General features: G+C 48.3%; 1 protein-coding gene across 1 annotated transcript in view; it reads left to right on the forward strand.

Annotated features, from left to right (window-relative positions):
• The window catches only part of LOC149875739 (nuclear GTPase SLIP-GC-like), a 45,373-nt gene extending 26,789 nt beyond the window's left edge, over positions 1-18,584 (forward strand). The window contains exons 12-19 of the mRNA XM_090031174.1: positions 2,029-2,162; positions 5,230-5,394; positions 8,680-8,837; positions 12,606-12,744; positions 14,779-14,887; positions 16,360-16,496; positions 17,428-17,518; positions 18,145-18,584. Of these exons, the coding sequence (XP_089887300.1) occupies positions 2,029-2,162; positions 5,230-5,394; positions 8,680-8,837; positions 12,606-12,744; positions 14,779-14,887; positions 16,360-16,496; positions 17,428-17,518; positions 18,145-18,206 (995 nt within the window). The 3' untranslated portion in view covers positions 18,207-18,584. The remainder of the gene's footprint in view (positions 1-2,028; positions 2,163-5,229; positions 5,395-8,679; positions 8,838-12,605; positions 12,745-14,778; positions 14,888-16,359; positions 16,497-17,427; positions 17,519-18,144) is intronic.
• The last annotated feature ends 4,037 nt before the right edge of the window (positions 18,585-22,621 follow it).

Below are 22,621 nucleotides of genomic sequence, written 5' to 3' on the forward strand. Positions count from 1 at the left end.
GCCAGCCTGGATATTCACGCTCACCCATGAAGGTTTCTTGGACCCTTTTCCTGCCTTCCTGTGCAGAGGAATTGCGTCCTGCTGCACCCCAAGGATAGCCTCCTTGAGGAAGGACCACCTTTCCTGGACCCCCGTACTAGCTACCCCCTGGGCTCCAAGTGCCTCCCTGACTACTGCCCTGAGCACATCCAAGTTGGCTTTCCTAAAGTCAAACATTGACGCTGTGCTAGTTCCCCTCCCCACCTCCCTCTGAATAGCAAACTGGATCATTTCATGATCACTGTCCCCAGCCTCCCTTGTACTAGCACCTCCCCCACCAGGTCGTCCCCAGAGGCTAACACCAGATCCAGCAGGGCGTTTCCCCTCGTGGGGACGAGCACCTCCTGCACGAGGTGCAGGTCCTGTACGCACGTCAGGAACTTCGTGAGTGGCTCGACCTGGCCGACTGCTCCTCCCCGTTGATGTCAGGGTAATTCATATCACCCATGACCACAACATCCCTTGCACGCATGGCCTCCCCCAGCTGCCTGGAGAATTCCAGATCCAGCTCTTCCTCCTGATGTGGTGGCCTGTAGTAAACCCCTACCACCAGATCCCTCTCCCCCGCCCTCCACAGGGTCTCAGTTAAGCCTTCCTCTGGTCCCATTTGGAAGGTAGAACTGGTATACTGTTCCCTAACATAGAGCGCACCCCCCCACACACCTTTTGTAGTGGGAGACCACAACCAAAATCAGAGCTGTGTTGGGCTGGGCAATGTACATGGTCATAGTCAGGCTCTGGAAGACATGACACACTGAAGATGTGACTAACATGTTGTACAAAATTACCTCAGTCCTCAAACTAAAAATCTTGGCTAAAGAATGAGACAAACCAAGACCACACCTACAATGGCAGGAAACTGTTTAGGTGAATTATGATCTCATGCTGCCAAGGAAGGCAAATCCCTCAAAGGCCCTTGCCAGTCAGACCAGAGAGAAAAATCCTCCACAAACCTGGATCCCAGACCATAGGCGGAGGAAGAAAAATTTGCAGGGAGGGGTGTTGAGCATGCACACATGGAGAGGTGACCTGAGCAGGGTGTGGGTCCCGGGGTACATCAACCCATAGAGGACCTACCCCTGCTCCGATCTCAGACCCAAAGAAGCTTTCACCACCATTGGAAGTGGCACTGGGGGGAGGGGTCACCCCAATTTGCCTCCCCCTAGGATGGCCCTGTGCGCATGCATGCACGTTCGCATGTCCCCCACATGGGAAAGTCTGGGGGGAAGGGAAGGGGCCATGGTGTGGGGGACGAGTGGCATTGCCCAGTGCCACACCAGCCCTAGCTGCCTCCAGGCCCCAGCAGCCCCAGGCCCAGCTGCACTGGCCCTGGCTGCCTCCCCACCCCGACCCTGGCTGCACACTGCCCAGGCTGGGCCCAGAGTTGGGGGCCAGAGTAGGGCCAGCCTCAGCTGCACCACTGGGTCAAAGGGCTCCTTGCCTCTGTGTCTTCCTGCTCCTGCTACTTCAAAAGCAGTGGGCACTGCCATGTGTGCCATGTACACTAGGTGGGCCATGAAACAAGCCAAATGGCACCACACCATGCCACTTTCAAAGGAGCAGCGGTGAGGTGCAGAGGCAGGGAGTAGAGTGCATCTCGCAGCTGCAGCCTTCTCTTGCCTTGTGCAAAGATCAGGGAGCCATGTGCTCCCCATCTCCCCTTGGCTGCCTGGTACCATGCATCTGGAGGAGATACTGGGCTCCAACTGTACCACAACCATGGCCAGCTGGCGCCCGATCCACCACGAACTCCCCCTCCCCCTCCTTGGCTCCCCACAGTGTCTGCAGTGGTGGGAGCCATCAGGCTCTGACCCAGCCCAGCCCAGCCGGGGCTCCATTCATGGTGAATGGGGCCCCAGCTGGGCTGGGTCATGCAACAAAAATGCCTATATCAGTTGTATTGTAATCTAGTCCTCTGTTAACCTACAGCACATTTTGCAGGAGGAATGGCCCCGTCCTGTATCTAAGTTCACCTGTCTGCTATTTCAGAGATCCCCAGGCTGAGAGACAGCATCAGGAAGCTCTACCTAAAGGAGAGGAAGAAGCTGTTAATGAATTATGTGAAAGAGGCATATATCATTCTCTCACTGGCCCAAACCTTCAGATCTACAGAAAACCTGAAGGTACAACCCATCCAGCTTTAACTACTGTGACCGTTGTTGCCAGGAACATGGATATTCCCATGCCTTCTTACGATAGCAGTCTGTCTACAAACTACCTTCTTCCCCTTGCTTCTTTGATTCTTGGAATCAGCAGCCAGCTCCATGGTCTTGCAGCAAACAAGTCCAAATCTTCTGAAAGATTTAGGACCATAGGAAAGTTGGAATGGAAGGGAACCTCACAAGGTCGCATCTATTCCAACCCCCTGTTAAGGCAGGGTCATGCCTGACTAAACCATCATAGACAAGTGTCTATCCAAACTGCTCTTGAAAACTGCCCAAGGTGAAGATTCTACAAGTTTTAGGTAGCCTGTAACAATGCTTGACAACCCTCAGAGTTGGAAAGTTCCTCTTAATCTTCAAACTACATTTCCCCACTGAAGCTTGAGGCCATTGTTCCTAGTTCTGCCTCTTGTAACCTATCTCCATCCTCTCCATAATTGCCCTTTGGGGATTTGGAGATTGTTATGAAATACCCCATCAGTCCTCTCTTCTCCAGACTAAATAACCCTAGCTCTTTCAGCCTTTCTTCATAAGTTGTACTTCCCAGGCCCCTAATCATTTTTGTTGCTCTGTGATGGACTCTTTCCAAACACTCCACATGCTTCTTGAAGCGTGGGGCCCAAAACTGGACACAGGACTCCAGGTAAGGCCTTGTCAGTGCTGAATAGAGGAGAAGAATCACTCCTTTTGATTTTTAAGCAGCCCCCAGTTAATGCAACCCAGGATGCTGTTGACCTTTTCAGCAACAAGAGCACCGTGGGCTCTTATTGAGTTCCTGGTCCACTGTAAACCCTAGGGCCTTCTTTGCAGGACTGCAGTCTAGCTGGTCATTCCCCAGGCTGTATTTGTGACAGCAGTTATTCCATCCCAAGTGCAGTACTTTGCACTTGTCCTTGTTGACTCTCATCTCATTGATTGCAGACCATTCCTCCAAATTGTCCAGATCATTCTGGACTCTAGACTTGCCTTCAAGGGTCTCTGCAATTCCATCAAAGTTGGTGTTGCCCACACATTTGCTAACCGCGCACTTGATCCCGTTGTCCAAATCATTAATTAAGATGTTGAACAGTACTGGACCCAGGGGGAAACCTTTGTGCAACCCCTCTTGATGCCTCCTCCCAACTAGTTGTTGAGCCATTAAGGACTACTTGTTAAGCATGATGATCAATCCTGTTACATACCCACCTCACAGTACTTTAATCTAGTCTGTATTTCCTTAGCTTGCTAATGAGAATACTGTGGTAGACAGTGTCAAAGGCCTTGCTAAAGTCAAGTCATATCACTTCCCTTGATCTTCCACATAGCCTGTCACCTTACCATAGAAGGAAATCAGGTTGGTCAGGCATGACTGGCTCTTGGTGAATCCAGGCTGGCTGTTCCTGATCTCCTTGTTCTCTGCTAGGGCAGTGTTTTTCAACCTGCAATGCATGGACCTCTGTGGGGTCCACTTACTATGTCCAGGGGGTCCACAGAGATGACTATGATCAAGCAAAAGTATGTGAATATGCACACATACAATTCCATGGGTTCTGCCCCTGCATTTGAAGTTTTCAAAGGGTCTGCACCTCCATTCAAATCTTTTTAGGGGCCCGCAAATGAAAAAATATTGAAAATCACTGCTCTAGGGGCTTCACAGTGGATTCCTTGAGGAATTTATCCATGATTTTTCTGGGTATAGAGGTTAGACTGAATGGTTTGTAGTTCTCTGGATCCTCTTTCTTCCCTTTCTTAATGATGGGCACCGTATTTTCCCTTTTCCAGTCATCCAGCAGGACCTCACCCAACCTCCATCAGTTTCCAAACAGAATAGCCAGTGGCTCCAAAATTACCTCAGCCAATTCCTTCAGTATTCTGGGGTGCATCCCCACTAGTTCTGCCAATTTTGAATATATTTAGCTTCTTTAAGTAATCTGTAACCTGTTCTTCTGCTACTCTAGGCTGTTTGTTGTCTTCCCTATATCTGCTGCCAACTGCACTCATCAGATGGCAGCTTCCCCTATTTGTGAAAACCGAAACACAAAAGTCCGATATGGAAATTAAATATCTCAGCCTTCTCTGCATCATCTGTGGGTAGATTGCTTTCTGCATTCCTTAATGGAGTTATGGTTTCTCTACTCTTCCTCTTATTCATGTAGGATCTTTTTTATCGTCTTTGAAGTCCCTTTCCAGCAGTATCTCAAATTGTGCATTAGTCTTCCTCTTTTTCTCCCTGCATGCCCCTGTTATGCTATTTTACTCTTCCCTAGTACTATGACCAAGTTTCCACTTTTTATAGGATTTCTTTTTGAGTTTCAGCCCCTTGCAGAGATCTCAGTTAAGCCAAGCTGGTTTCTGGTTGCAGTTCTCATTCTTTCATCACATCAGAATAGCTTGCTCCTGAACCCTTAAGTGAGCCTTCTTAAAGTACAGCCAGCAATCCTGGACTTCTTTTTCCCTTGGTTTGATGTTCTGAAGTCCAGCGTCCTTATTCTGCAGCTGTTCTTCCTTCCCTGCCTCAGGATCTTGAACTTTGTCATTTCACAGTCATTCATTGTGTATCACTTGTGTATCACAGACCCCTATGTTTTTTATACTGAAAGACCAGCATTGAATTCTGCCCCCAGAACAAGGCTGGTGACTGGTAGAAATCCCTGCACCCTTTCTACACCATTGCTTGCTCTGTGGGCAGCCCCTGTGAAATGGCATTGTTGTGAGGAATGCATCATTTCCTCTAGAGCACCTACATTTTCCAAGACCATGATTTGATTGGTCATTTCCACCCTCTCTGGTGACATCACACCCAAGCACTCACTCCCAGTGAAGCACTGTTGGAAATTCATCACTGGGGGAGCAAAGGAGGATGGGTACCACCTAACAAGTGGGTTTAAACCCCTCTTTCAGCAACCTAGTGTTTTTTAGAGGCTTCCATGAGGGAGCTGAACCAACCTGAGCCTGGATCACACTCCTAGAGGAAAGAAATCCTGGAATTTGTTTGTTGCCACAAGCACTAGCACCAGCTGCCGAGTCTTGTGTTTCTCTGCCATTCCAGAACCGGATATTTCAGCACAACACCCTGGAAACTTTTGTGATGAAGGAGATTAATGAATTGGAGAAGGAGGTTGACAAATGTTTTGCTCAGATAGAAGAACCCCTTAGTTATGGCGTAGCGATGGCAAAAAAATCACACCAGAACATTATCGACAGGAACCTAAATGTAAGTAGCATACTCTTGACTTTCCTCAGCATCTTCTGGCCAGCACATCCCAGCAGCATCCATTCCTATACATTGTTAATTGATAATCAAAAGAAAAAAAAGCTTGGAAATCCATGAGGAAACTTTATATGAATACTTAGGATGTGGACACTCAAACTCATAGACTGATGTAGAGTAGAAGCAATGTATGTGGTGTTGTAAAGTTTTACTGTGGAAACAGCTAACAGATGCACAGACAGCATCCAGTTACACTGGGCTGCTACATTCACCCAAGGCAGTGATTGTACCATGTCACTTCCAGGCAGTGGGGAGACAAGTTTCCCTTGAGCCCACTGGGAAGAGAAACAGCTGGGAAGTCTGGAAGTCTTGGGCCTTCACTTCCAGTGATCACAAGCCAGCAAGAAGTCAAAGGCAAGGGCGTCAGTGCTCCTGGGAGAATCTAGGCTTTTGAAAAGGGTGTGCAGATTGTGTGGTACATCATCACTTATAACACATATAACATCTTTTTTCCAGGTAAAAAAAAAACCCAGAAGTAGTAGTATGCTAGGGACCTAAAGGTATAATATTGAGACGGAGTGAAGCAGAATATAACTTTATAGTGAATATAACTTTATTGGAATCTGCATTCATTTGCTACATCATCCATTATGCATTCAAAACACAGCAAACTTGGCAAAAATAATCAACTATACTGTTTATTTAATTCTGTGGTCATTAGAATGAAATACCCATATCTTTCAGATTGATAAAACAAAATTACCTTAACAGTGCATCCAGTGCTTCGCTGAAAGTGATTTCCAGCTCAGTGTTTCTAGGTCCAGGAGAGAAACCATGGGCTGTTAGAAGGGAGTGGTGCAGATGGGAAATTTCAGAACTGAGATGATAAAGGCCACAATTCATGAGACCTGGGAAGAGCTGGAGTCATACCACCAAAACATGAGTGTCACTATGAGCAAGAAGCAAGTGACAGTAAGAACTAATTGGCCACAATCCCTGGGCAGATGTGTGGCTGAGGGGGAAAAATGGTACCTTAACTCCTTCTTGCCTGATTATAATATGGCAGGGCACTTCTGCTTCCTGTGACTCAATGTGCCCTTATTCACCACACTGCTAATTTGCAATGCAGCAGGGTTTTTTTACCCTGAGAGATCCCAAAAAAAACATCTTAGAGCATGTGGCAGCAGTGTGCACCATCAGAAACAGCCTGGCCGGCCAGCACCATGCTTTGGCTGCTAGCCAGGCTCCAAGTGATTGGCTTGGCCCCACTTCTGCCCTGGGAGGCCCCCAGGACCCTAGATAAGGCTCCTGAGCCCAACAGAGATTGTGACCCTAGCCTTTCTTACCCCACGGGGGGCAATTTGCCATGTGCTGGAGTGCGTGTGGAGAGGCATACCTGGGGACAAATAGTAGCACAAATATGTGCCACTGCTATTTGTCCTGTGGGAAAGCCATGTCCCTGAACATGTGTGCTTGGCAGGATATGCCCATTAGGCACAAACAGAAGTTATATTTGTCATACAGTCGGACCCCTGAATGTACTCTATAGCCATGCCAAGACACACATGCATGGCTACAGAGTGTTTTAAAAGTGGCTGCTTGCATAACAAATTAACCCTCATCAAATGAGGGATCAGATAAAAGTCCTCTACTTTGGAGCACCCTAGGGAACTTCTGTTGTATGATCAGGGCTGGGCTGATGTAGCCCAGCCCAACCCCAAGTGCAATCTGCAGGAAGGGAAGGGGAAAGAGGGGGAGCAGCTGGAGTGGGAGGCAGGTGGACTGAAGACCCTTCCCTAGCCCTTCTCCCTCCATCTCAGGATAGGCAAACCCCAGCTTACACCTGGCTCCCCTTTCCTTCATGCATGCAGCACCGGAACTGGGGTGGGGTGGGGGTGGGGGGAGCTAAGGGAAAGAGGCAGCAGGTGGACTACTCAGGCTTGAGTGCTTCCAAAGTAGAGCTTCATCACTCCCCCACCTCCCCCAACCAGCTGGTGAATGTCTATTAGGTCAGGGGGGATTCTAACACATGGCACTTTCCGCAAAGTGCCATGATTTAGAGAAGGGTCCTGAATGTCTGTCAGTCCCCATTATTTGCCAATTCATTCTGTGCCAGCATGGAGTAAATATTCATTCAACCCCATTAATTCATTCAGGGTAAATATCCCACAGATTTGGTCAGGTTATTCTCAATGAAGGTGGTCCATTATCTCTTGAGGGCTATTTTTAGCTGGTTTAAAGCAGTTTAAGTTTGTAATAAAGTTTCATTTGTTCTTTTGTTAAGTAGCATTCTTAGGAGGAGCCAAGAAGATTGAGTAAGTCTTAAAAAGGGCCATGGAGAAAGGGCTTTCTCATGCTTCATAACAACCCACCACCACCCCATGGGGCTTGGGTCAACCTCCTTGGTGTGGGCAAAGGGATAGTTAATGAGTACGGCTGCTGGAATCCAGGCCCACCTCACTCCTTTACTTCCATCAGCAAAGGGCCACATTCAGCTCTTATGCTTCAGTAGGTAGAATCAGGACAAAGAGGGGGGGGAAATGGTCTCCCCAGTCAGGTTTTTTTCACAGTACAAGTAAAGAAGTAGGCTCTCTGCAATATGCATTGAAGCTGCTGATTTCCTTCCAGAACACAGCAGCTGGGGAAGGAGTCACTGCCTGCCTTCTCTTTGCACATTGCTCAGGGGTTGGAGGGGAGACTTGGGTCTAGTTCCCTCTTCTGCCTGAAGGTCTTCAAACTCACATCTCCCACCTCCCAGAAGAGTGTGGTAGACTCTTGTGGAGCAGGATGGGTTGAGGGAGCACATGCTCCCCATCCTTTTAAAGCTGTTCTACATTGCATAAACGAATTAAAGATTTATTGGGGGAGAAAGTGTGTTTAGCAATCTGTAGATAAAAGGGTTTGTAGACTCTTGTGGATCAGGATGGGTTGAGAGGGCACATCCTGCTACTCCTATTAAAGCTGTTCCATGTTGCATAAAGAGAATGAAAGATTTATTGGGACAGAGAGTTGAGGGGGAGGAGGGAGAGTGATCATGACTCTGCAGCTAAAAGGGTTTGCATTCAAAGTACCATTTATGCATTTTTTATGAAGCAGATTTTGGAGAAAATACCTAGAGAGTCTTTGGGGCAATGCTCAGAAACTCAGGCACAGTGGATCTTTGACCTTTGATGGGAGTTTCTGGGTGCCATGTAGTGCAATCTCATTTTTTTTCTTTCTCCTGTTCCCTACCCCATTGTCAATCCCTACCATACCCACTTCATCACGGTCATGTTTCCAATGATGTAGCAAACCTGGGGAAAACAAGGTTATCACCAGAGCCTGAAAGCCTTGTGCCTGAAGAATGGTATGTACACATCCCGGACTGGCACTTGCTTAAAAATCAACAATGGTCTGGCTCAACCCATCTATGAAGAAATCAATGCAACATTTGGAGCCATCTTCAGGTGAGAGAGACCCTGCTCTGCTCTGATGACAGAGAGCCTGACTTGCCATTGAGGCAAGCTAAGGAAGTATGGGCTTCATAAATGGACAGTAAGGTGGATAAAAACTGGTTGGTGTGTCAGGCTCAGAGGGTAGTTATCAATGGCTTAATGTCTAGCTGGCAGCCAGTATCAAGTGAAGTGCCCCAGGGGTCAGTCCTGGGGCTGGTTCTGTTCACAGTCTTTATCAATGACCTGGAAGATAGCATAAAATGGACCCTCAACAAGTCTGCAAATGACATGAAGCTGGGGGGAGTAGTAGATATGCTGGAGGGTAGGACTAGCATTCAGATTGGCATAGACAAATTGGAGGATTGAACCAAAAGAAATCTCATGAGGTTCAACAGGGAAAGTCCTGCACTTAGGACAGAAAAATCCCATGCACTGGGACAGGCTGGGGGTGACTGGCTGGGCAGCAGCTTTGCAGAAGAGGATGTAGGGCTGACAATGGACAGAAAGCTGAACAGGAGCCAGCAGTGTGCCCTTGTTGTCAGGAAGGCTAATGGCATCCTGGGCTGCATTGGTAGGAGTGTTGCCAGTAGATAGAGGGAAGGTATTCTTCCCCTCTCTTCAGCACTGTTTAGACCACATCTGGAGTCCTTTGTTCAGTTGTGGGCCCCAACTACAGAAAGGATATGGACACATTGGAGCGAGTCCAGTGGAGGACAACACAAATGGTTGGATGGCTGGGGGACATGACTTATGAGCAGAGGCTGAAGGAACTGGGCTTATTTACTTTAGAGAGGAGGAGAACTGATGGGGGATTTAATAGCACCCATTGATAGTGAGGGGGAGGGAGCTATAGTCCCTGGGCGCTGGCCTGGGGGTGGGGTTGGCTGGCCAGGCCCTTCAGAGTTTTTGTTGCATGGGTGGTGGTTGCATTTGTTGTTTAACCTGCCCGCCCATCCCATGGGTTAGGTGTTTGCTTACTTGTTCTGACTGGAAATTCCAGCTACCACTCCTCCCCCTGCATCAGCTGTGCCAGGTCTTTCATTTCTTTCCTGGCTGAAACAGATAATGAAACAGGGCTGGGAGCAGGAGTGGAGGAGTTCCCAGAGCAAAGGAGGGGGTGGGGTTGCAAATGCAAGCATTGGCCCTGGGCACCGGAGACCAGTGGTACATCACTGATCAGAGTCTTCAAGTACCTAAAGTGTGGTTCAAAAGAGGATGGAGCTGGACTGTCCTCAGTGGTGGCAGATGACAGAACAAGGAGCAGTGGGCTCAAGTTGCAGCAAGGGAAGTTTAGGTTAGGCATTAGGAAGAATTTTCTCACAAGGAGGGTAGTAAAGCACTGGAACAGGTGTCACCTGTACCCCTGTCTCCTTGAGCTTGGCTCCCAGGGCCTTGAAGTCCTTCATGATGCCATCTGGGTTGCCTCTGGCCATGTCATTTGTTCCCACATGGATAAGAACCATGGGGTACTGGTCTGAGGGTCAAAAGTAGGCTGGGATCTTCTCTGTGATGTCATGAATCTGAGCCCCAAGTATGTAGCAGACCTTGTGTGCCATGGGGTCAGGTTGACAGATGGAACCCTCCACTCCCCTTAGGATGGAATCCCCAATGAATACCCAGCATTTCTTCTTCACAGTGCACCCTCTCTGTGTCATGCGTGGAGTGGTAACCTCCCGGCTGGAGACATCCCCTTCGTCCTTCTCCTTCAAGGCTGCCAGGGCCTTGTATCTGTTCCCCAGTTGTACCTGGGGAGCCTCTACCACACTAACCCAAGCAGCCTTGGTTTTGTGGGTACCTTCTGGGTATCCACTTCCCTGTCATTTCTAGTGGCTTACTGTAGCTGGCTGTTCTTGTGTTTCCAAAGAACAAAACTGGCAATACAGTCTCCTCTGCCCAAACTAGACAAGCTAGACACCAGATGACAAAGCTAACCTCTTTAACAATTTCTTTGCCTCCATTTTTTTGAGCAGGGACCAGGCATCCCCCTACTGGGATCCCTGATGGACCCAGGGGAGGTGCTGCCAAGCCCAGGGTCAGGGAACTTCTGGTGGGACTGGACATGTGCAAATCAGCAGGGCCTGATGATTTCCACCCCTGAGTCCTGAGGGGATTAGCAGAGGTCATTGTGGGACCCCTGGCACAGCTTTATGAGCACTCATGGTATGCGGGCAAGGTGCCAGAGGACTGGAAAAGGGCCAATGTGGTCCCCATTTTCAAAAAAGGGAGGAAGGAAGACCCAGGAAACTACAGGCCCGTTAGGCTTACGTCAGTCCTAGAAAAGCTCTTTGAGAAAATTATGCAGGAGGACATCTGTGAGGATCCAGCAGGGGGGATGAGGCTTAGGGGCAATCAACATGGGTTCATTCAAGGCAGGTCCTGTCAAACCAACCTGGTGGCCTTCTATGACCAGGTCACAAAATCTTTGAATGCAGGTGTCGTGGTGGACATAGTCTTTCTGGACTTTAGGAAGGCCTTCGACATTGTCTCTCACCTCATTCTCATTAAGAAATTAAGTGACTGTGCTGTCAATGCCTACAGTCAGATGGGTCGCAAATTGGCTGGAAGCTGCACCCAGAGAGTGGTGGTGGACAGGTCTTTTTTGACCTGGAGGAATGTGGGCAGTGGAGTCCCCCAGGGCTCGGTCCTCGGGCCCGCACTGTTCAACATCTTCATCAGCGACTTGGACAAGGGGGTGAAAAGCACCTTGTTTAAATTCACAGATCACACTAAGATGTGGGGAGAAGTGGGCACGCTGGAGGAGAGGGACAGGCTACAAGTAGATCTGGACAGGTTACAGGGGTGGGCAGATGAGAACAGGATGGGTTTCAATATGGACAAGTGCAAGGTATTGCACTTGGGGAGGAAGAACCAGCACCATACCTAGGGAGGCTGGGGAACTCCCTTCTCATCAGCACAGAGGCCGAAAAGGATCTTGGAGTCATTATTGATTCCAAAATGAACATGGGCCGCCAATGTGGGTACACGGTCAGGAAGGCCAACCACACCTTGTCTTGCATCCATAGATGCATCGCGAGCTGGTCCAAGGTGATTCTCCTCCTCTATGCAACACTGGTCAGGCTGCAAGCGGGAGTACTGTGTCCAGTTTTGGGCACTGCACTTCAGGAGGGATGTGGCCAGCATGGAGAGGGTCCAGAGGAGGCCACTCACATGATTAGGGAGCAGCAGGGCAGGCCCTACGAGCAGAGGCTATGGGACCTGAACCTGTTCAGCCTCCACAAGAGAAGGCTGAGGGGGGATCTGGTGGCCATCTACAAACTGGCAAAGGACAACCAGCAGGCAATGGGAGAGTTCCTGTTCCCCTGAGCACTACTGGGAGTAACAAGAAATAACGGCCATAAGGTGACTGAAAGTAGATTCAGACTAGATATCAGGAGGCGCGACTTCACGGTCAGGGGGGCTAGGGCCTGGAACCAACTTCCAAGAGAAGTGGTGCTCACTCCTACCCCGGGGGTCTTCAAAAGGAGGATGGATAATCGCCTTGCCAGGGTTGTTCGACCCCATCACTCTTTCCTGCCTATGGCAGGGGATGGGACTTGATGATCTGCTTAGGTCCCTTCTCACCCTCCCAACTATGAAACTATGAAGAGCAAAGAAAAATTAATCTGTCTTTTATGAGAGGCATGTCCCAGCTTTGCCAGTTATGTCTCCTGCTGCCCCACTGCAAGGCCCTTTCCTCCTGCCTCCTGTCCACTGCGCAAAGTGTGGTGCATGGACAAGCCTATTGTCCTCTTAATGATTGTTGTTTTATTATTCCAATAGGAACAAAATGGGCACCCAAGACACATTGAAAAGCATCCTTGAGAAATTCAGGTGCATCGTACAGGAGAAATTCAAGGAGGGTGGAACAGGGTGTTCAACAGCTGATAACAGCAGCCGTTTTGACTTCCTTGTGCAAGAAGTAAGTGCATATTCAGAAGGGAGGAGACCAGGCAGCGGGGAGCACTTTTTATGGCCAGCTGCAGCTCAGGCCATAAGATGCCTGCTTTCCTACTCCCCTGCTAGGCGGGGGCTGAGGAGACTGAAGGGCAGGTCTAAGTAGGGAACAACAAGTGGAGGGGAGTCTCAGGGACACAGTGAGTAAAGTTATGAAGAATCTGCTATGAAGGCTCCTCCTGTCTGTGATGAATACCTGCACTAACCTCAGACAGGAGAGGGGGATGTGAAGAATTCTCCTTTGTACCCAGTGCACACAGTATGTAGCAGGTAACAAGGAAAGGGAAACAGAATCATAGAAAATTCAGGCTGGAAGGAACCTCAGGAGGTCCATCTTCCCCCACTGAGAACGGTCCAGCTCCATCCTCTTTGGAAACACCCTTCAGGGGGCCGAAGGCTACTATTCAATCCCAGTTCAGTCCTCTCTTCTCCACACTAAATAAGTCCAGTTCCCTGAGCCCCTCACAAGTCACGTCCCCCAGTTGTTGCCCTCCACTGAACTCTCTCCAATTTGTCTACATGCTTTCTGTGGTGGGGGGCCCAAAACTGGACACGGGAGTCCAGATGTGGGCTCCCCAGTGCTGAATAGAGGGGAAGAATAACTTCCCTCAATCTGCTAGCAATGCTCCTTCGTATGCAGCACAGGGTGTCATTAGCCTTAAGACTTTTAAAGGGTCCAGAAATACTGCTCATGCAAACAGTCGAGCAGTTGTAGTGTAAGAAAGGACAAAAAATGTGGCGTGTACAAATGCCCTTGGCAATAAGGGCTCACTGCTGCTCCTATTCAGCTTCTTGTCCTCTGTAACCCCCCAGTTCCTTTTTTGCAGAGCTGAGGACTTAAGCCAGTTGGTCCCCAGCCTGTACCAGTGTATGGTCATGTAAATGCAGGACTTTTCCTTGTTCCTTAATGAACCTCATGAGATTTCTTTTGGTTCAATCCTCTGACCTGTCACGGTCTCTCTGCATCCTAGCCCTATCCTCCAGTGTATCTACTACTCCCCCCAGCTTGGTGTCATCTGCAAACCTGCTGAAGGTCTATCCCATCTCCCAAATCAATGATGAACGGTCATGACATTCCTATTTGTAGGGATGGATTGGCCATGGAATCGATTACATCTTAACAGCTGCTTTAAATTATGCTGGCAGTAACCACTCCAGAGAGCTTACCCAGCCAGCCACAGACTGCCAAGCACAAGGCAAAGAGCTGGGGCCTTGGGGTGTTTCGTTCAGTGAAACTGCCTTTTGCTGCTGAGAGATTCCCATATAGCAGGAGTTTGAAGCTATCAAGCATTAAGTATCTACCTACAGCAAAGAAATTAAGTCAGGCTGACATAATAGAGAGGATTAAAAATGACCCAGGATCAAGTTTTAGGATAGCATACACTTTTTGCACCAAATTCATGCCACTATATTGCTGGAACAGTGTCCTCAGGGCTGATCCCAAGTGATCTATCAGGGGTACAATTCAAATGCTTGATAGAAGTGAAACATACTGGGACCTTAGGCTGGCCAAGACCCTTTAACTGATCTGGGGATCATAGTTCTGGACACCCAAGTCAGGCGTTGGACAGCCTGGATTGGAACTGAAGGGAAACTGGGGGGCAGAAGTGAAACATCTGTCAGCGACTCAAGGTCTGGTCTCCCAGTTAGAGACATCACACAGGAAACCAGGAGCAGCCAAAGAGCTGAGAACTCAGAAGTTGGTTAGGAGGGTTTATGTATTATGTGAACTTGAGACTGGGGAAAGGCTTGTGGAATGCATGGGTGGTTGCTGCTCACACATTTTTATCTGATCTGTGATGTTAAAACACCCTAATCCAACATTTTCCACCTTAAGTCAGGGAGGATCCAAGAAGTATCTTGCCCTGCCTGCACACCTCACTGGCTTTCCTGCTCCAAAGTCTTTACTGAAACCCATTTGCCTTGACAGTGAGGTGGTAATGGCAAATACTGATAATTGATGTGAGAAATGGCACATATTTTACATTGATTCTTGCAGACAAATGTCATCCTCAGTGCTCTTGACAGAGAAATCCTTAAGAGGAAGGAAGAAGTCTACCACTCCCTTCTGCACTCAGTCAAGGATGATCTCCAGCCGTATTACAAAGGTAGGAGTGAGCCACTCAGTTGTTCTGGAATTTGCATTGTTAAGTTTCTCCTCTGGCCCCTTGAGATGACTCTCCAGACTGATGGAACAACTCATTTGAGTGTTTTGTTGCCTTCCCTGGAATCAATAACAAGAACCATTTGAGCTGGCTGTTGTCACTGAAGCACCGGTAAAGCAAGGGGAAGAACATGTAAATTAGCATCTTTGGTGTCCTAGGTGTGGTCAGGTTGGTCCAGGTCGCAGGGGAGAGATGGCAGCATCCTGAAGGTCATTGATGCAATCCTCCCATTATTGACTCCTTCCTTCCACAGAATCATACAGAAGTCAGGCTGGAAGGGAACTTGAGAAGTCATTGGGGGCCTCTAGACATGCTCATTCATGTTCTAAGTAAAACACTTCATAGCAGACTCAATTAAAGGAGTCTGCTCTGAGTTCATGATGAATACCATCATGTGTATTAAGCCTCTTCACATTTCAAATTGGCCATGGGCGTGCTTTATCTAAACCTCATCTCCTGAGCACTTGTGTAAGCAGTCATTTAGTCCAACCCCATACCTGGGGCAGGATCGGCCCTGTCCAAACCATCCCAGACAAATCCATTGTCCACCCTCTTAGCAAAACTACCCGGTCACCCTTGACACAACACAAGACATCACACCCGTTCCTGCCACAGGTAAAGCAAGGAGACAACAGCTGCTTATGTCCTGCTGATGCAATGGCTATTATAATGCACGTGAGTGATCCCAGAAAGAGGGCCTTGTCCCTGTTACAGAGGAAGGGAAAACCCTTCCAGTCTGACCAGGGAGTAAAATTCCTTTCTGACCCCAAATGCAGCATTGATCTGGAGAGGCAAGAGTGTCTAGTCAGGACACTTCCAGTTTGAGTCCTAGCAGAAGCATTGGCACAGACCAGTCCCCATCTCCAGCCTGGGCTACAGCCAGCGCCTCTGAGGAAGGCTTAAAAAAAAAAAGCATGTGATGAGGGTCAGAGTGGGCCTGTCTGGCAGGTACGTATCTGGATGTCAGTTTACATTCCTTGTTGAAGTATAGAGGTATGTCAGGAAGTTCTAGCCCAGTAGGAGGAGGGTCAGGATCACTGGGCTTTGGCAGGCTGGAAGCAAGATGAGCCTTGTAATGAGACTGCAGATCAGCTACAAATCAGTTCCTGCTCAGCACTACATTGCCATTGATGACTGACTGCACTGTCCTGAGGCAGAGCAGACCCCTCATGGTGAGGGCTATGGCAAGGGTAGGCGCAGGGAAGTCGCTAGTCTTGAGGAATTGGAGAGACCCTCTTCTCCAGGGCAGCAGTGCGACTCCTTCCTCCCTCAGCAAGTACAGGGTTGCTGGAAGATCCAGTCAGCTCTATCAGAATGGGTCCACCACTACAGTTGGTTGCAATTATTTTCCATACCTGACCCCAAATCCATCTCAGTCTCACATAGCATTGTGACTGTTTCTACCTTTGCAACAGTGGCTGGAAAAGTAAGAGGGATGGGCGCCTATCAGAAGATGCATAATATCATCAAGAAGAACATTGACATGGAAGTGGAACATGGGATGTTTGAATGGGCAGCTCTGTGCATGAAGTATAAGTTGCGTAGTCTGAAGGTGAGCTGTGTTTCTCCTTCCTCCTCTGGGCCCCTCTGCACGGGGTAGGTGGTGCTTCCAGGAACAGTACAGTATCCAGACAGGGCAGCTCTGAGTGCAGCCCCACGTTGCAGACTCTGTGGGCCCCTGCACACTTATGTGGCCAGGGCAGAATCACAAACAGTGCAAGTGCCACAGTCTTCAGCTGTGCAGATGTCTAGGCTTCATTTTGGTGTGCAAGGTGAAGTAGGATTTAACTTAGCCCTTCATGCGTTTCTCTATTTTGTTTTCAACAGATAGACAAGAGGTAAAATCCCCAATTATTAATAGATTCGGTGTTTTCAGTGTTTTTGCTACCTGTGTAAAGAACGTCTCATCTACCTCCTCATCCTGAGCAGATGTTATATCATGCCTCCACCTTCATTCTTGTAACCTAAGATCCACTCCTGTTCTTCTCTGTCTTCTCTACCTCTTTCTTTGCTGCTCTTCTCTTTCCTGAGTCCCCTTAGAGCTAAGTTTCATGAGAATCAGTGGACTAAGTCTGATTTATGTGCATTAATTCAAGGAGATCAGTAACTAAAGCTTTCATCTCTCTCTCCTAATGTCCAATACAAGGGTGGTATTGTTGCTGCTGAGACACTGCTTTCTTGACAGACAGCAGGCTTAACAATAATGCTTTGGACTGAAAGATCATAGGCTAGATGCTTTTACACAGCCTACAGGTAGGGAGTTGGATCCTAGTAAGGGAAATACCTACATAAGTCTCTAGTAGGACAGTATAGGTGTAGCTGACTGACCCTTTGATTACAGCTTCACGATTTAGTGGAGGATAGACCAGGAAAAAGAGCCCATGGCTCCCCTTTCACTAGCTGGGCTGGCTCTGGAGCTAACAGAGTGGAAAGTCTCTGAAATCTGTTCCATGCTCATGTGCTGTGCACTGTGCTTGCTGCAGGTGGAGATTGTGGTGGGGCTGCAGGTGGACTTTTCCAACATGCTGAAACTTGCCTTTTGTCAGAAGAAAAAGCTTGCTGAGACACTTCCAGGTAAAAATGTGAAATCTTGCAGGATGTGTGTGGATGGATTTCAGATCCCTGTCTTCTGATTGAATGAAACATGTCAAGGAACCTCCTGGCTTGTGTGTGGGATGCTGTACTTCTGAGTGGCACCTATTGGGTTGGGTCCTGAAGTAGTGTTTGGCTGTAAATTGTCTTTTAAGTGCAAGGAATTGAGCCCTGGTCTTGGTTAATGCACTTTTTGCACAGAGCTAGTGTGTGGGACAAACATGTCTGGGGACATTGCTAGCTCTGTCACAGACCTTTGCCTTGTCCCATTGCCCGCTCTGTGCCTCAGCTTCCTCAACAATAAAATGGCAATAATGACGTTTTACCAACATTAAGACCTGAAATGGCAAAGCGCATAAAAATCTGCTTAAAATTTAAACACAGACTAATGTGTTAGATTGGGATGAAAAGGTGCAATTGTACCTGAATAAAATTCCCAGTTTTTAAGTTTGCCTACCATTTCAAATAACTTCATTGGTTCCCATTCATTTAGTGATACATGCAGAATAACACCACCTTTCTCACAGTATAATGAAGATTAATATCAAATCCTCCTTAAAAACAGAAAGCTGATTAATTGTGTGTTAATTTAATGTTATTTTTTGCAGACTTACAGAATGAATACAAGGAAATCAAGGGGATATATGACAAACTACATGAAAATGCTTAAAAATAGCTGCAGAAGTCTTCTGTGTTTTAGTTTTTTAATTAAACTGTTGAAGTATTTTTCTTTTAACTGGCTAGGATAATAACCAACTACTATTAATTGCTAAAGAACCTGTAAATGGATAATTCCAATCACATGTTATAGTACCTGTAACTGCTACTCTGTTTAATCAATGCTGCAATCTTTCCTGTCACAGCTCTCCTCCAAAATGAGGAAAAGTAAAGATGCAAATACATTAAATGGATTTGTACTACCTTTTAGATGTAGTTTGGAGAGTAATAACAATAGTTTTGTGCTCGTTTTTATTAAGAAAAGATTTTGCTCCTGGAATATATATCAATAGGAGAGAACTTTGTTATGGAATCAATTCTGTTGTCAAATACAAACTTTAATACAGACAAAGTAATGAAATATAACTGGTTGGAAGGTGATTTTCCTGTAAACTTTTTGAAAAAGAATATTTTAAAAAATCAGGTTTTCATGAAAGTAAAATTGCCAAAAGACCAAAGTATTTTCAGTTTGCAGGTTCCTAGATCTATATGAAAGCCTGAAAGCATTTTGCAAAAAATGGAGAGTGTTGCAGAGCTCTATGGTGCTCTGCTCCTATAAAGAGGGGACGTGTGTAGCAGGGACTGAGGTGCCTGCTACTTGTGGAGCAGCAGGTAAGGAGCCCAGCTGCGGGTTGCCAGGGTAACCAGGGGGCGTCAGCTGACCGGAAGGGGCAGGGCCTGGCTCCTATATAACTCCCAGGCCGAGGCCAGGCAGGCAGTTCCCTGCTGGCGGCCGAAGGGGAAGGAGTTCTGCCAGACTGAATAAAGAGGAGAGGCCCGGCTGCAGGTATAGCCCTGAGACTGGGGAAAGATGAAGCAACCCGGTCGTGGCAGGAAGAATTCTGTTGGAGCCCTTTGGCAGAGATTTATGTTATAGCCGAGGGGCTGGAGTTTTCTGTTTACTGTTTACAACTGGTGGTTTGGGTGAAGCTATTAGGGGTTGGAGGAGGCCTCATAGGGCACCCTGGCACCAGAGAGGGCACAGCATTTTGGGGTGCACGGACCCCAGCCCCAGAGAAGGGGTGGAGAGATGGAGGCCAGGTAAGGCCAAAGCTTCCTGAGCCCGGGGTGGGGGTTGAACCCCCGAGGAGGAGAGTTGGGGCCATGCGCGGCTATGGCTACCTGAGCCCCCCCCAGCATGAGAAGCCCCAGAGAAAGGGGGCAGCGTGAGAAACCCCTGACCGGGGCAGCGATTGATGAGTGCCTGTGCGGCATGGTTACAAGAAAAGGCTGTGGAGAGCCAGAGGGCGCGGTGAGAGACAAGGCTTCAGACAGTCCGAGAGCCAGAGAGCGAGACAAGGGCTGTGGCTAAGACTGAACAACATCTGGTACATCAGCGAGGCTTGGGGCATGGTACAGGGGTGGTTGGAGCCATGCATAGCCCATAAGTCTGGGGTGCCCAGAACCCCATTATAGAAACAAGACTCATGGTAGCAGCTGAACCATGATCAAGAGGATGAGAGGCAGCCTCCCTTTAATTTACATAAGATCAAGACATGGTGGTCGAGAACGAGGGTGGTTTGAAGCAAACTTGGCACAGTAAGGGGCACTAGAGGAGATCATGGCTGCCCCTAGGGCCCCACTCTGTGATGGAGTATCTGCTTAAATCTCTGTGTTATTGGGATGACTTTCAGAGACAATTTCTAATGTGCTAGTTTAAGGAAATCCTGTGGGACTTTATATACATGGGGTTTCTCTTCCTCATAAGGCAATAATCAAGTGAAGGCCTGTGGTGGCCAGAACCAGAGGGGTTACTATCATGAGCAATAAATATATGCTCTTGGAGACATCCAGGCAATTGTCTAGCAGTTAAGATTAGGTAATGCAAAGCTTGAAAGTTTGCAACCTGCAAGTGGAATTTCTCGGTCATAATTTAACCACAGTGTTGAATATAGCTGTTTACACTGATCATGGGACTGACAGAGCCCCAAAAATAAGCAGAACTACAATATTAGTGGATCTAACAGGCTTTTTTAAAGGTCAGCCATAACAAGATCTGACCACCTAATATAATTAGCACATTCCAAGGAATCCAAGGAATAAGAAACTAAGGGGTTGAGCACGGGCAGAGAAATGATAATTTTAAACCTTAAAGTAACATGGTATAATTTGCTTATTGGGTGAACCCAAGTTCAGGCAGGAACCTTCGTGATAATTTCTAACACCTTTTGATCCCATAGGGTAACAGCTATAGGGCAAGATTGTGAGTCCCTCTAAAGCCAACAGATTAGCATAAGATAAGGCATAAAGGAACACGCATGTCAAGTGACCAGTTAGAAGGATGGGACAGAAGGACCCTTGCTGTATCAAGCCTGGACCCCAGACTCCCAGTGTGACTGAAGACTGGATTTCATAGATTTCATAGATTTCAGAGACATCAGGGCTGGAAGGGACCTCGGGAGATCATCAAGTCCAGCCCCCTGCCCAAAGGGCAGGAAGTCAGCTGGGGTCATAGGATCCCAGCAAGATAAGCATCCAATTTACTCTTGAAGGTGTTCAATGTAGGTGCTTGAACCACCTCCGCTGGCAGACTGTTCCAGACCTTGGGGGCTCGGACAGGAAAGAAATTCTTCCTTATGTCCAACCTGAAATGGTCTTGCAGGAGTTTGTGACCGTTCGACCTCGTCATCCCTTGGGGCGCTCTGGTGAACAGACGTTCCCCCAGATCCTGGTGGTCACCCCTGATAAACTTATAGGTGGCCATCAGATCACCCCTGAGCCTGCGCTTTTCCAGGCTAAAGAGTCCCATGGCTCTCAGCCTGTCGTCGTAAGCTCTGTTCTCCTGACCTCTGATCATGCGCGTGGCTCTTCTCTGGACTCTCTCACGCTTCTCCACATCCTTTTTGAATTGTGGAGCCCAAAACTGGACGCAGTACTCCAGCTGCGGCCTCACCAAGGCCGAGTACAAGGGGAGAATGATGTCCTGGGATTTGCTCAAGAAGCATCTATGGATGCACGCCAGCATTTTGGTCACTTTACTAGCCGCAGCATCGCATTGCAGGCTCATGTTCATCTTGTGGTCAATGATGACCCCCAAGTCTCTTTCTTCTGTAGTGCTATCCAATGTAGCACTGCCGAGCCTATAAGGATGCTGCAGGTTTTTCCTCCAAAGGTGGAGACCCTTGCATTTTTCGGTGTTAAACACCATCAGGTTCTCGTCTGCCCATTTGCTGAGCTTGTCCAGGTCAGCCTGGATCACCCGCCTATCTTCTGGCGTGGATGCTTTGCCCCAAAGTTTGGTGTCATCAGCGAACTTGGCCAGTCCACTCCTGACTCCAATGTCCACATCATTAATGAAGATGTTGAACAGTATGGGTCCCAGGACACAGCCTTGAGGGACCCCGCTGGTCACAGGGCACCATGATGAGTGACTGCCATCAATCACAACCCTCTGGGTCCGACCACGGAGCCAATTTCCCAGCCAGAGGATCGTGGTGGAGCCAAGGCCACAACTGGGCAGTTTGGCCAAGAGGTGATCATGGGATACCAGATCAAAAGCTTTTTTGAAGTCAAGATATATGACATCAATCTCTTCTCCCTCATCCAGGTGATAGGTCACCTGGTCATAGAAGGAAATGAGATTGGTCAAACAAGACCTACCCGCAACAAACCCATGCTGGCTATCCTTTAGGATGTTAGCCTGGGCCAGTCCCTCAAGGATGGCCTCCTTAATAAACTTTTCTAAGATCTTCCCCAGGATAGAAGTCAGGCTAATGGGCCTGTAGTTAGCCGGATCCACTCTCCTCCCTTTCTTGAAGATCGGCACCACATTGGCCTTCTTCCAGTCTTCGGGCACGACACCAGAGCGCCAGGAGTTTTCAAAGACCCGTGCCAGGGGCTGGGCTATGACGCTCGCCAGCTCCTTGAGTACCCTGGGGTGCAGATTGTCAGGGCCGGCTGACTTGAAGGTATCCAGCTTCTCAAGGTGTTCCTTCACGAGGTCAGCCTTTATGGAGGGTAGGGGATCCCCCTCACCCAGATTTCCCTGTCCCATAGCAGGCATGGGCATCCTGTGTGACTGATGAAAGACTGACGCAAAGTACCTATTTAATAGGTTGGCTTTTTCCTGGGCGTCAGTTGTCAGCTGTCCCATCTGGTTCAGCAGGGGTCCAACGTTGCCCTTGCATTTTCCTCTGGCTCCCCACAGATCTGAAAAAGGACTTTTTGTTGTCCTTGATGCTTGAAGCTAGTTGGAGTTCAGTTGCAGCCTTGGCTTTCCTGGTTTTCTCCCTGCAGGACCGGACCAGTGCAGAATAATCCTCCTTGGAAGTGAATCCTGTCCTCCATCCTTTCTAGGCTTTCCTTTTTAGCCGCAGGAGGTCCGCTAGGTCCCTGGAGAGCCAGGAAGGTGCTGTTCCTTCTTGCTGC

The sequence above is a fragment of the Crocodylus siamensis genome, chromosome 1 (genome assembly GCF_052110815.1).
Source record: "Crocodylus siamensis isolate JL-2025a chromosome 1, ASM5211081v1, whole genome shotgun sequence".
NCBI lineage: Eukaryota > Metazoa > Chordata > Crocodylia > Crocodylidae > Crocodylus > Crocodylus siamensis.